At 42.4% G+C, this 14,146-nt stretch overlaps 1 protein-coding gene across 2 annotated transcripts in view; it reads right to left on the bottom strand.

Annotated features, from left to right (window-relative positions):
- LOC121571236 (sodium/potassium/calcium exchanger 2) overlaps window positions 1-14,146 on the bottom strand; it is a 216,926-nt gene that overhangs the window by 99,284 nt on the left and 103,496 nt on the right. For both annotated transcript variants that reach the window (XM_041882578.1, XM_041882579.1), the window contains one exon: window positions 284-298. In XM_041882578.1, the coding sequence (XP_041738512.1) occupies window positions 284-298 (15 nt within the window). The remainder of the gene's footprint in view (window positions 1-283; window positions 299-14,146) is intronic.

The raw sequence follows: 14,146 nt of genomic DNA, 5'->3' as shown, positions 1-14,146 counted from the left end.
TTGAATACTTATTGACTCAAGACATTTCAGCATTTCATTCTTTATTAATTTGTAAAAAATTATAAAAACATAATTACACTTTGTGTGTAGCCCAGTGACAAAAAAATGAAACGCAATCCATTTTAAATTCTGTCTGTAACACAACAACATGTGGAAGAAGTCAAGGGGTGTGAATACTTTCTGTAACTGCAATCAGGGAGAGGTACAATCAAAAAGTCGCTTCCAAGCTGTGGAGATGATAGCGAACAGCATTTTGGCAAAGATAATTAGAAAAGTAACTCACCAGAATCAGCTAATTCTGAGGGGACAGAGGAAGAAAAAGAGATAAGAGAGATAGAAAGGGAGAGAGAAAAGATCAACCAGATTATGTACAAGTAGATAAAACATTATAAAAAACATTGGACCTTAAAGCTGAGAGTCGCATAAGATGAAACAGTGCCACTGGTCGCCCCAGGTGCATTTCTTATTGTTTTGGTTTTGTTTATGAAACGGAGAAGAACATCCAGAGTCGTGGCAAAAAAAATCTTAGTACATACTAGGCTATTCTAATTAATTGTATCATGCTTTGTGATACACCAGGTTTTATGCTGTTTGAGTCCACACAACATGTTGCCCTGTCACCTACAGTAGAAACTGATGAACAACATGGGGGGAAACAATACGCTTTTTTGTCCTACCAGATCTGCGAAGAGAAAGTTCTAGCTAGTGTATCCCTCTGTCCTTCAACTATTGTTGGATGTAGATGTCCGGTTTATCAGTTCCCAGGCTCCCATGACTGGTATGATTATTTATTTACAAGTTAATTACAATTTACTTTTTGCTTCAGCGCCATCTGTACCTGATAGAGCAGATCTAGTCTCACGTGCGGAAGTAAGCCGTCTGGCGCGAGAGACATAGTGGGACGGAGACTAGAGCAGACCCAGAAGTTCTAACCGAATGCACATTTTTGCACCCAAGGACGGTCCATTTACTTTGTACTGTTATAATTTATGCTAGCAGTTCCCCCTCACAGCAAATAGCTGTCAGAACAATCCAAGCAACGTTCACACGGCCTAAATGTGCCTGTGGAGGCGGAGCTGCTGCTGCTGGCAGTCACTGAGGGGCAGAGTAGTAAGTAACTGAACAGCTTGTTTTGAACCATATCATTTTTTTTCTTCAGGAAAATGCACACATTTACTGCACTTCAATTGCAAGTGACTAATAAACTCAATCTAATATAATCAATGAAAACATAATCCATGAATTATCTAATATGTACACAGTGCCTTCAGAAAGTATTCATACCCCTTGTCTTATTCCACATTTTGTTGTGTTACAGCCTGAATTCAAAATGGATTTTTTTTAAATCACCCATCTACACACAATACCCCATAATGACCAAGTGAAAACGTGTTTAGAAATTTTTGCAAATGAAAATGAAATAGATAAATATCTAATTTACATAAGTATTCACACATTTGCACATTATTATTTTCAATATTCTTCAAGCTCTATCAAATTGGTTGTTGATCATTGCGAGACAACCATTTTCAGGTCTTGCAATAGATTTTCAAGCTGATTTAAGTCAAAACTGTAACTCGGCCACTCAGGAACATTCACTGACTTCTTGGTAAGGAACTCCAGTGTAGATTTGGCCTTGTGGCTTGGTTATCGTCCTGCTGAAAGGTGAATTCATCTCTCAATGTCTGGTGGAAAGCAGACTGAACCAGGTTTTCCTCTAGGAGTTTGCCTGTGCTTAGCTCTATTCCGTTTCTTTTTTATCCTGAAAAACTCCCCAGTCCTTAGCAATTACAAGCATACCCATAACATGATGCAGCCACCACTATGCTTGAAAATATGCAGAGTTGTACTCAGTAATGTGTTGTATTGGATTTGCACCAAACATACTGTAACACTTTGTATTCAGGACAAAAAGCGAATTGCTTTGCCACATTTTTTGCAGTATTACTTTAGTGCCTTGTTGCAAACAGGATGCATGTTTTGGAATATTTTTATTCTGTACAAGCTTCCTTTTTTTCACTCTGTCAATTCGGTTAGTATTGTGGAGTAACTACGATGTTGTTGATCCATCCTATTACAGCCATTAAACTCTGTAACTGTTTTAAAGTCACCATTGGCCTCATGGTGAAATACTTGAGTGGTACCCTTCCTCTCAGGCAACTGAGTTAGGAAGGACCCCTGTATCTTTGTAGTGACTGGGTGTATTGATACACCATGCAAAGTGTAACTAATAACTTCACCATGCTCAAAGGGATATTCAATGTCTTCTTTCTTTTTTTTACTCATCTACCAATAGTTGCCCTTCTTTGCGAGGCATTGGAAAACCTCCCTGGCCTTTGTGGTTGAATCTGTGTTTAAAATTCACTGCTCGACTGAGGGACCTTACAGATAATTGTATGTGTGGGGTACAAAGATCAGGTAGTCATTAAAAAATCCTGTTAAACACTATTATTGCACACAGAGTGAGTCCATGCAACTTCTTATGTGACTTGTTAAGCAAATTTGTACTCCTGAACTTATTTAGGCTTGCCATAACAAAGGGGTTGAATACTTATTTACTCAAGACATTTCAGCTTTCCATTTTTAATGAATTTGTAATAAAAAAATATAAAACATCATTCCGCTTCAACATTATGGGGTATTGTGTGTAGGCCAGTGATAACAAATCTCAATTGAATCCATTTTAAATTAGTCAAGCGGTGTGAATACTTTCTGAAGGCACTGTATATATTTTAAATAGAAATATTTTAACCTTTTTTTTTTACCAATCACATGTTTGTTTTTATCACAAGTAGTGTGCCTCCACTAATGCCCTAATGGGTTGGCCGCCGCTGTTAAAAACATTGCTATGTTGACAGACATACCAGGACTTTATATACATGATTTCCTGGGAAATTGCCTTAGTTGTACCTGAGCTTTACAATGAGCTTATATTCAGTTTTAATAATATAAAATAATTGCCCTCAGCCTTGCACCATGGCAAGGGTTGCAATAAATTCCCTGGTTTTCCCCAAATCCCAGTTGGATGATTCCCGGAGTCAGTAGGGAATAAGCAGAATCCAGAATCTCATAGGTTTGAATCTCACTGATGCCGTGTCACAATAAAAAATATATGTGTTTGCATGATTAATTAAGCTAGCAGTGGTATTAAAAGTCTTATTGAAACATTCAGAGAATGTTTTAAGGAAGTTATTTTAAAATACGCCAAATAATCTATCATTTTCATTCTCAGAGTGTTAATAAAACCTCCCAGGCAAGGAACCAGAGTAAAATGTTCTCAGAACCTCCCTGCAATCTAAAAATAAACATTCCCAGAACAGGCGAAATGTTCACTTCTGTTCTTAGAACATTTTTTAAAAATGTTCTGTCTTACCGGGCAGGAAACGTATGGATTCGTTCCCACAACCAATGTGAAACCAAAAACATATGTTCCCACAATTTACAAGGAACCAAATGTGCTAGTTGGGCAATTATTGCTTTATTGTGTTATTGTTGTTAATTTTATTTGAGAGGTAGCTGACAAGTAAGCATTTCAATGCACCGTTTACACCCCGCTGTATCCTGTGTATATGACGAATTAACTTTGATTTGATTTGGTTTAGCAACAATGCTCCTTTGCATAGTCAGGGTCTCTCAATATAATGTATAAAGAAAACACTGACTGAGATTGGTCAGAATTATTTATAATATTAACAACATTCCATTATCTTTTAAAGCAGTGATCACCAACCTTTTCTGAGTCAAGATCACTTTCGCAGTCAAAAAGCAAGATGAGATTTATTTTTAAACATGACTTTTTTTACATTAACCTAATAAAAACAATTCTGTAGGAATGATGTTTGGGCAGTAGGTCTAATACATTATCACAGCATATTGGCTATATATGCCTGGCCTACCAATACTGTTATTCTCAGACCATATTATATTTAAAAACTCAAGCTTTGATAACAAAATAGATCAGTTGGTGTAGCACTTGCAAGGCACTGCGGACCATAAATTGAAATAATTTGCTTTTTTATTTTACTAAACTGATGGTACCTGCATCTGATGATCATGGTGCTTTGAAGATAACTGGGAACTCAGAAAAAAAACGAGGTCAAATCATTACGTCAGTTATCTTCAGGTCGGAAAGTTGGAGCTCTAGAAAGATGCCATTGTTTCCGACTTGGAATTCCGAGTTGGATGACCGTTCAAAACCATTTTTTCCCCAGTCGGATCTCGTTTTTTTCCAGAGTTCCCAGTTGTTTTGAACACGGCATTAGTCTCAGCAGAGGGAGACTGACCAGAGAGGGGACACAGTCTTCCACCTGATGGCGAAACTCAAGTCACACCGCATCTGCCTCAGTCATGTACAAATTCATGTTGTTGTCCAGAGAAAGTGAAATATTCCTCTATATTAAAGTAGACACGACGATCTGCTTTTATTAATAATAAAAACGCAGACCTATCGATACACTTGGCTACTCAGTCATTGCAGCGTGCGTTTTATGTTTTGTAATAGTGTTGAATAAAAACTGTGTTGACAGTGCTGAATAAAAACTTAAACATGAACTCACTCATAAAAACAGCAGCTCTGTTTGACAGTCTCTCTGTGGTCACGGTTTTAAAAGTTATAAATTCTTACGTTGCTAGTATCAAACATTGCTGTGGCCGAGGTCGTGGAAGCGCTGTAGGCACAGTGATTTGAGCTATCCGATTGGCCAGCGCAATAGCCACACTGGATTTAGCCACAGATCTCCCAGTCCACCTCTTTTCAGACAAATTAAATGGTTCAAAATGGGAACACTTTGCTTACCCGGTGCGCAGGGCTTCTGAATCAAGTGCACCTACTGTCAACAGCGCAACACCAATAAAACATTAAAAGGAGCACAAGCCTTCATCGTTGGCTTTTCTACAGAAATGTTTGTTGATAGACTAGGAATGCCTTGAAGATCGACCGGTTGGCGACCACTGTTTTAAAGGAACTGCCCAATGTTTCAAATCACTTAACATTTTAGTCATTTAGCAGACGCTCTTATCCAGAGCGACTTACAGTTAGTGAGTGCATGCATTTTTCATACTGGCCCCCCGTGGGAAACGAACCCACAACCCTGGCGTTGCAAACGCCATGCTCTACCAACTGAGCTACAGGAGGGACTTTAGACGTCCCATGGTACAAAAATATGGGGAAAATGTATAAGACTATTAACCAATCAATTTAAGAACCACACTACAATGGGCTGCTAAACAAACTGCAAGAGGGAGTGCATATTTTTACCTTTCTATTTGCATTGCAAAATTGGGTGATATTTTTTTTCCTCCTCCCTGGATGGGATTCATTTGGAATGACACTGTACCTCCCCACTGAATTAGCATATTCAGCCCTGATGCAATGCCATTTATAATTTCTCAGTAAATAGCTAATAGGTCTTCTAAATCAGCGCTCTCCCTCAATAGAGTCCCGATAGGACACTGAGCTCACATTATGTTGTAGATGTTTCCCTTAGCAGCCACTTATTTGGATAAAAGCATTATACACATCTTTGTGCTAATAGTGTTTGGGAAGGCACCATGATATGGACTCCTACCATGACTTAGCTATATTTATCCTATTATAAGTCCTTAGAGAGGTGACACTGGATTTCAGGCCAGAGGCATATCTCAGGCAAATACAATTATATTGAAGGGAGGCTATACAGACACGCCTGGTGACCAAATTGATGACATTTGTCGCACTGCGAGAATTGAGTGGAGACGAACGGATTCGGTTCTGTCAGTTCAATTCAGCTAGTCCTCCTGATGAGCTCTTCCCAGCTAGCTAGTTTATGCTTGTGGCTAAAAACTTCACCGAGAATTTTTAACTTGTCTGACGAAGTTGGGACTTGGGAGTGTTCAGAATTATTCTGTTTTTTTAATCAGTAAAAAAATAAATAATAATGTAACGTTAGACGTTAATGCCATAGTCGGTGAAAGTCACTACAATAAATGTGTTTTAGCTGTCACCCTGGCCTGATATTAGTTCACTATCTAGCTACTTCCCTCTCCTTACGGCGGCAAGCGGGAGCGAAGGATATTGTATTCGGCTGAGCCTGGTGAAGCACGAGGCTTGCTAACCCATTACCTGGACTAGCTAGCGGGTAGCTACTGGTAACTATTAGCAACTGTGGATAGTTGTTTCCAATGTTATTTCACGCTTAAGAGTACTTGTAATTATGCTAGCTAGCTGCCTACCATTCAGCTGTTTTTCTAACCTCATTATCTGAAGCGTTAACGTTAGGTAGTTAGTAGCTACTGTACTCGAAATGTAGCTAGCTTGTTGCTAACTGGATAGCTAACTAAACAATAGCTGGAACGACCTAGCTTTAATATTTGGAGACGCTTTCTCTCCGTTGGGACAAACGCGAACTGGCTGAATCAATTCAGTGGCTAGCTTTGCATTTAACTGGCTAACAGTAGCTACTAAGGGTAAGTTATAACCTACATATGTGTTTTGTTTTTACATACTGGTAACCAGAGACGTTCAAGGGAATTTGGGACATGGGTGACTAGTTAACGTTAGCTTGGCTCTCTGTGTGTTCATGCCATGGGAGGAGGGGTTGGTTCGTTGGCAGAGAGCAATGGCTAGCTAGTATGCTAACTATTCTAGCTAACTAACTGGCTGAATAAGTTGACGACGTACTCACTCAAACTGTCAAAACTAACCCAAAACTTTACACAACGTTAGACACGGACACGAATGATCTGCTTGGCGTGTTAACACACTGGTGGTTTGTTGTAACCGAGTATTGGTGCTAAACCGTGTTATTGGAGGCAGGCATGCTAGTTGGCTATGGCGTCATAGGATTCGGTGCCCTGGACGGTTTTCACGGAAGAATACTGTACCAAGTTAGCTAGCTGAATAAACTAAGTTACAGTCTATTCCTAGAAAACATTGAACCGCTGTAGTTTACAACAATTATAATTTCTAAAGTGGAGCTTTGGAGAGTTATATTTGAGTGTTTTAGTGAAACGTACGTAAGTGAGGGAGGCCCGGCTCTCTCGCTTTCCCAGATGTTTAGTTCATTTCATTCCGATCTCCTTTGCATTATTGTAGCCTTTTTCTGAAGCCTGTCAATTATGTGTCTGTCTATCCCTGTTCTCTCCTCTCTGCACAGGCCATACAAACACTTCACACCACGTGGCTGTTGCCACTCTAATCTGGTGGTCCCTGCGCGCACGACCCACGTGTAGTTCCAGGTCTATGGGAGTCTCTGGAACTGCCGTTCTGCGGCCAACAAGGCAGAGTTCATCTCAGCCTATGCTACCCTCCAGTCCCTCGACTTCTTGGCGCTGACGGAAACATGGATTATCACAGAAAACACTGCTACTCCTACTGCTCTTTCCTCGTCTGACCATGTGTTCTCACATACCCCGAGAGCATCTGGTCAGCGCGGCGGTGGCACAGGAATCCTCATCCCTCCCAAGTGGACATTCGCTCTTTTTCCCCTGACCCATCTGTCTATGTCCTCATTTGAATTCGATGCTGTCACAGTCACTAGCCCATTCAAGCTTAACATCCTTGTCATTTATCGCCCACCAGGTTCCCTTGGAGAGTTCATCAATGAGCTTGACGCCTTGATAAGTTCCTTTCCTTAGGATGGCTCACCCCTCACAGTTCTGGGTGACTTTAACCTCCCTACGTCTGCCTTTGACTCATTTCTCTCTGCCTCCTTCTTTCCACTCCTTTCCTCTTTTGAGCTCACCCTCTCACCGTCCCCCCCTACTCACAAGGCAGGTAATACGCTTGACCTCATCTTTACTAGATGCTGTTTTTCTACTAATCTCACAAGTCTCCGACCACTTCTTTGTATCCTTTTCTCTCTCGCTCTCCTCCAACACTACTCACTCTGCCCCTACTCAGATGGTAATGTGCCGTCGCAACCTTCGCTCTCTCTCTCTCTCCCGCTACTTTCTCCTCTTCCATCCTATCATCTCTTCCCTCTGCTAAATCCTTCTCCCTCCGATCTCCTGATTCTGCCTCCTCAACCCTCCTCTCCTCCCTTTCTGCATCTTTTGACTCTCTATGTCCCCTATCCTCCTGGCCGGCTTGGTCCTCCCCTCCTGCTCCGTGGCTTGACGACTCATTGCGAGCTCACAGAAGAGGGCTCCGGGCAGCCGAGCGTAAAATGGAGGAAAACTCCCTGCGGACCTGTCATCTTTTCACTCCCTCCTCTCTACATTCTCTTCCTCTGTTTCCGCTGCCAAAGCCACTTTCTACCACTCTGAATTTCAAGCCTCTGCCTCTAACCGTAGGAATTTCTTTGCCACCTTCTCCTCCCTGCTGAATCCTCCTCCTCCTCCCCCTCCCTCCTCCCTCTCTGTGGATGACTTCGTCAACCATTTTGAAAAGAAGGTTGACGACATCCGATCCTCATTTATTAAGTCAAATGACACCGCTGGTCCTGCTCATTTGTACCCCAGTATCTATATTTGCACATCATCTCTTGCACATCTATCATTCCAGTGTTAATACTAATTGTAATTATTTTGCACTATAGCCTATTTTATTGCCTTACCTCCATAACTTGCTAAATTTGCACACTGTATATTATATGTATTTCTGTTGTATTTTTGACTTTGTTTTGTTTTACCCCATATGTAACTTTGTGTTGTTGTTTTTATCGCACTGCTTTGCTTTATCTTGGCCAGGTCGCAGTTGTAAATGAGAACTTGTTCTCAACTGGTTTACCTGGTTAAATAAAGGTGAAAAAAAATAATAATAATAATAATTTCAACAAAAAAAATAAACACTGCCCTACCCTATGCTTTGACTTCTTTCTCCCCTCTCTCTTGCGACTTGTGACGGCGGGCCGCCCAACAACCTGCCCGCTTGACCCTATCCCCTCCTCTCTTCTCCAGACCATTTCCGGAGACCTTCTCCCTTACCTCACCTCGCTCATCAACTCATCCTCATCCTTGACCGCTGGCCATGTCCCTTCCGTCTTCAAGAGAGCGAGAGTTGCACCCCTCCTCAAAAAACCTACACTCGATCCCTCCGATGTCAACAACTACAGACCAGTATCCCTTCTTTCTTTTCTCTCCAAAACTCTTGAGCGTGCCGTCTCTAGCCAACTCTCCTGCTATCTCTCTCAGAATGACCTTCTTGATCCAAACCAGTCAGGTTTCAAGACTGGTCATTCAACTGAGACTCCTCTTCTCTGTGTCACGGAGGCTCTCCGCACTGCTAAAGCTAACTCTCTCTCCTCTGCTCTTATCCTTCTAGACCTATCCGCTGCCTTTGATACTGTGAACCATCAGATCCTCCTCTCCACCCTCTCCGAGTTGGGCATTTCCGGCGCTGCTCACTTTTGGATTGCGTCCTACCTGACAGGTCGCTCCTACCAGGTGGCGTGGTGAGAATCTGTCTCCGCACCACATGCTCTCACCACTGGTGTCCCCCAGGGCTCAGTTCTAGGCCCTCTCCTATACTCTCTATACACCAAGTCACTTGGCTCTGTCATATCCTCACATGGTCTCTCCTATCATTGCTACGCAGACGACACACAAATAATTTTCTCCTTTCCCCCTTCTGATAACCAGGTGGCGAATCGCATCTATGCATGTCTGGCAGACATATCAGTGTGGATGTCGGATCACCACCTCAAGCTGAACCTCGGCAAGACGGAGCTGCTCTTCCTCCCGGGGAAGGACTGCCCGCTCCATGATCTCGCCATCACGGTTGACAACTCCATTGTCTCCTCCTCCCAGAGTGCAAAGAACCTTGGCGTGACCCTGGACAACACCCTGTCGTTCTCTGCTAACATCAAAGCGGTGACCCGATCCTGCAGGTTCATGCTCTACAACATTCGCAGAGTACGACCCTACCTTACACAGAAAGCGGCACATGTCCTAATCCAGGCACTTTTCATCTCCCGTCTGGATTACTGCAACTCGCTGTTGGCTGGGCTCCCTGCCTGTGCCATTAAACCCCTACAACTTATCCAGAACGCTGCAGCCCGTCTGGTGTTCAACCTTCCCAAGTTCTCTCATGTCACCCCGCTCCTCCGCACACTCCACTGGCTTCCAGTTGAGGCTCGCATCTACTACAAGACCATGGTGCTTGCCTACGGAGCCGTGAGGGGAACGGCACCTCCTTACCTTCAGGCTCTGATCAGACCCTACACCCAAACGAGGGCACTACGTTCATCCACCTCTGGCCTGCTAGCTCCCCTACCTCTACGGAAGCACAGTTCCCGCTCAGCCCAGTCAAAGCTATTCGCTGCTCTGGCACCCCAATGGTGGAACAAGCCCTCCGACGACGCCAGGACAGCGGAGTCACTGACCACCTTCCGGAGACACTTGAAACCCTACCTCTTTAAGGAATACCTGGAACAGTATAAAGTAATCCTTTTATTGTACAGATCAACATTCGCATATACAGTACCAGTCAAAAGTTTGGACACACCTACTCATTCCAGGGTTTTTCTTTATTTTTACTATTTTCTACATTGTAGAATAATAGTGAAGACTATTAAATAACACATATGGAATCATGTAGTAACAAAAAAAAAGTGTTAAACAAATCAAAATATATTTTATATTTGAGATTCTTCAAAGTAGCCACCCTTTGCCTTGATGACAGCTTTGCACACTCTTGGCATTCCCTTGGATTTTGTCTAACACAGCCTAGTGCCTTTTAGAGTTGAAGAACACCAACTACAGATATACGTGCTTGTTTGAGCATCTTTATTCATTATTGTCTCTCAATTTTGTCTCCCATGATCTATTCAGCAAGTCCTGCAGTTTCAACTAGCCCTGCAGTCACTATTTAGACATTGACACCACATATGCATTTGCCTGTTGTATTTTCTTTGCGAGTTTTGTCTTACACAGTCTAGTGCCTTTTAGAGTTGAAGGACACCAACTACAGATTTGCATGTTTGTTTGAGCATCTCAAACACTAAATTCAATGTAGAATCAGTTTAATAGCTGACAAACAGATTATTTTACTATTGTAACTCTCCCGAGTGGCGCAGTGGTCTAAGGCACTGCATCACAGAGCTAGCTGTGCCACTAGAGATCCTGGTTTGAATCCAGGCTCTGTCGTAGCCGGCCGTGACCGGGAGACCCATGGGGCGGCGCACAATTGGCCCAGCGTCGTCCAGGGTAGGGGAGGGAATGGCCGGCAGGGATGTAGCTCAGTTGGTAGAGCATGGCGTTTGCAACGCCAGGGTTGTGGGTTCGTTTCCCATGGGGGGCCAGTATAAAAAATAAAATAACAAAAATAAAAAATGTATGCACTCACTAACTGTAAGTCGCTCTGGATAAGAGCGTCTGCTAAATGACTAAAATTTTAAAATTTTAAATGTAACATAGAGTGGGGAGAATTATATTGTCCCCGTCAGGAGCCCAGGCTTTTGCCATAGATGGTAGAGTTCTCGTCTCTGGACCACACAAGCTTTAGGCACTTGTCTCACGCTCTACATTGGTCAGCTACATTGGTGACCAGTGTGCGATCCTTTCGATAGGCCTATTGGGCCTGGGTACACAAAAGCTCCTAGAGAGAAGGGGGGATACTGAAGAGCATGAGTTGATGAAAGCTCTACGGTCTCCATCAGAGGCCCAGGCTTCTCATTTCTGGACTGCAACATTTAAAGATTGTGCCCTCCACGGCACTTGACATACATTGATTGGTAGGTTACACTGTAGATACTTCAAATACTGCCTGAGGCACCTTTGCTATTTGTCTTCATACTCAATAAAAGGTGAAACACTATATGATGGTGTTCTTTGTTCGAATGTATATGCATGAAAGGTACATTATGGAAAACATGTCAAGGTTTGTAGGAGAGTTAATCATTTAAACCACCTCAATATACTCACTGAACATTTAGCATTTGAAACTCAAACATTAATTTAAAAACTGCTTTTTCTATAATCTTTGTCATTCTCCATACACTACATGACCAAAAGTATATGGACACCTGCTCGTCGAACATCTCATTCCAAAATCATGGACATTAATATGGAGTAGGTCCCCACTCATTAAGATCAGGTGTGGCCAATTAGTGGGAGCGACCAACACAACTGAACAAGATAGAGGATGGAGAGCGTTTTATTGATGCTTAGAACGGAATGTATATGTCTTTAAATAACATTCTTAGAATGTTCTCTGAATGTTACTAAAGTTTTCTTGTGGTTTTTATGGAATGTTTTCTTAACGTTCTGAGAACAGAATGTACACTACATTACCAGAATGTTCACTACATGACCTGCTCGTCGAACATCTCATTCCAAAATCATGGGCATTAATATGGACTTGGTCCCCCGTTTCCTGCTCTAACAGCCTCCACTCTTCTGGGAAGGCTTTCCACTAGATGTTGGAACATTGCTGCGGGGACTTGCATCCAATCAGCCACAAGAGAATTAGTGAGGTCGGGCACTGATTAGGCCTAGCTTGCAGTCGGCGTTCCAATTCATCCCAAAGGTGTTTGATGGGGTTGAGGTCAGGGCTCTGTGCTCAGCCATGGAAACCCATTTCATGAAGCTCCCGACGAACAGTTCTTACATTTACATTTACATCATTTAGCAAACGCTCTTATCCAGAGCGACTTACAAATTGGTGCATTCAACTTTTTTTTTAATGGGGGAAGAAGGATTATTGTTATACTATTCCAGGTATTCCTTAAAGAGGTAGGGTTTCAAGTGTCTCCGGAAGGTGGTCAGTGACTCCGCTGTCCTGGCGTCGTGGAGGTGCTTGTTCCACCATTGGGGTGCCAGAGCAGCGAATAGCTGCTTCCAGAGGCAGTTTGGAATTCGGTAGTGAGTGTTGTAACCAAGGACAGACGATATTTACGCACTACCTGCTTCAGTACTCGGCAGTCCCATTCTGTGAGCTTGTTTGGCCTGCTCCTAGACGTTTCCACTTCACAATAACAGCACTTACAGTTGACCGGGGCAGCTCTAGCAGGGCAGAAATTTGACGAACTGACTTGTTGGAAAAGTGGTATCCTATGACGGTGCCACATTGAAAGTCACTGAGCTCTGTCTGCAACGGGTGTGGCTGAAATAGCCAAATCCACTAATTTGAAGGGGTGTCCACATACTTTTGTATATATAGTGTACCTTATATTCCAATGCATCCAACATTATGCATGCCCACCATTGTATTGGCAGCTGCTATTTGAGAACTACTCTGGTTATCTTATTGCAGAGCACATTGTACAACTGTTTTTAGAGAAGATTGTATTGCAAGGTATGCTGTAGGCTATGCCTTGTACTGGCTAATGTGCATATGCAGCTGTCATTTTAAACCTCCATTCTAGCATTCATGACACACACACACACATACACACACACACACACACACACACCTTTCTATCTACATGCTTTTATTTGGGTTTCTATGCATAGTATATAATTAAATGTTTCTTTAAGCCTGCAGCTAGTTACTTGAAATGAGACATATAATCATGCCAAAACATGATTTAAAGAAAGTGCATTCACTGACAGAGATGGCTAATGAAACACCAATTGACATTTACAGTAGCTGGCTAGGCTAGTCAAACTGTCAAATTGGCTAGCTTTCAATAAATTGGCTAAATGGTAAATGGAGTTACCTCGTCATATGATAAAGACAATTCGTATTGCATGCTGCATATTTCAAGTCCACTCGAAAACAGATATTTATCTTATTTCTGTCTATGAGAGTTAGCTATATCTGTTCCTCTTCATCAGACAGCAGCTTGCGTTTTCACAAGAGGCTATGTATACGTCGTAGATAGAAGCAGGCCATTGGCTGCCTTCATCATGAAGGGTATGTACAGGACAGGGTTTCAGTTAGCCGGTAAATGCTTTTGGTCAAAAATAATAATATGAAAAGCCGATAAATAAAATTGTTGTGGGCCAAATTGTCCATTGCAAAATCATGCATTTTATTAATTGATGAAAATACCGGTCGATGTGCTCCAACTTCAAAGGCAAATATACTTCATAGGCTAATAAATCCTCAAGCGTCGGGTGTGTGTTTCTATTTTTAGTCACGCAAAAGATGTGAGGTCCTTGCAAAATTGGCGAAGATTGTGTTGATTATCCCTGTTTCCAGTGTGCCCGCCGAGAGGGGATTATTTCTCCAAAATAGAGTAAAGACGGCCTCAAGATCGTGCCTTCTAGGGCGGCAGGTAGCTTA

This window comes from Coregonus clupeaformis, chromosome 8 (genome assembly GCF_020615455.1).
Source record: "Coregonus clupeaformis isolate EN_2021a chromosome 8, ASM2061545v1, whole genome shotgun sequence".
In the NCBI taxonomy this organism is placed as follows: domain Eukaryota; kingdom Metazoa; phylum Chordata; class Actinopteri; order Salmoniformes; family Salmonidae; genus Coregonus; species Coregonus clupeaformis.
Note: the sequence above shows the minus strand (reverse complement) of the source record. Positions and strands in the feature narration are given on the sequence as shown.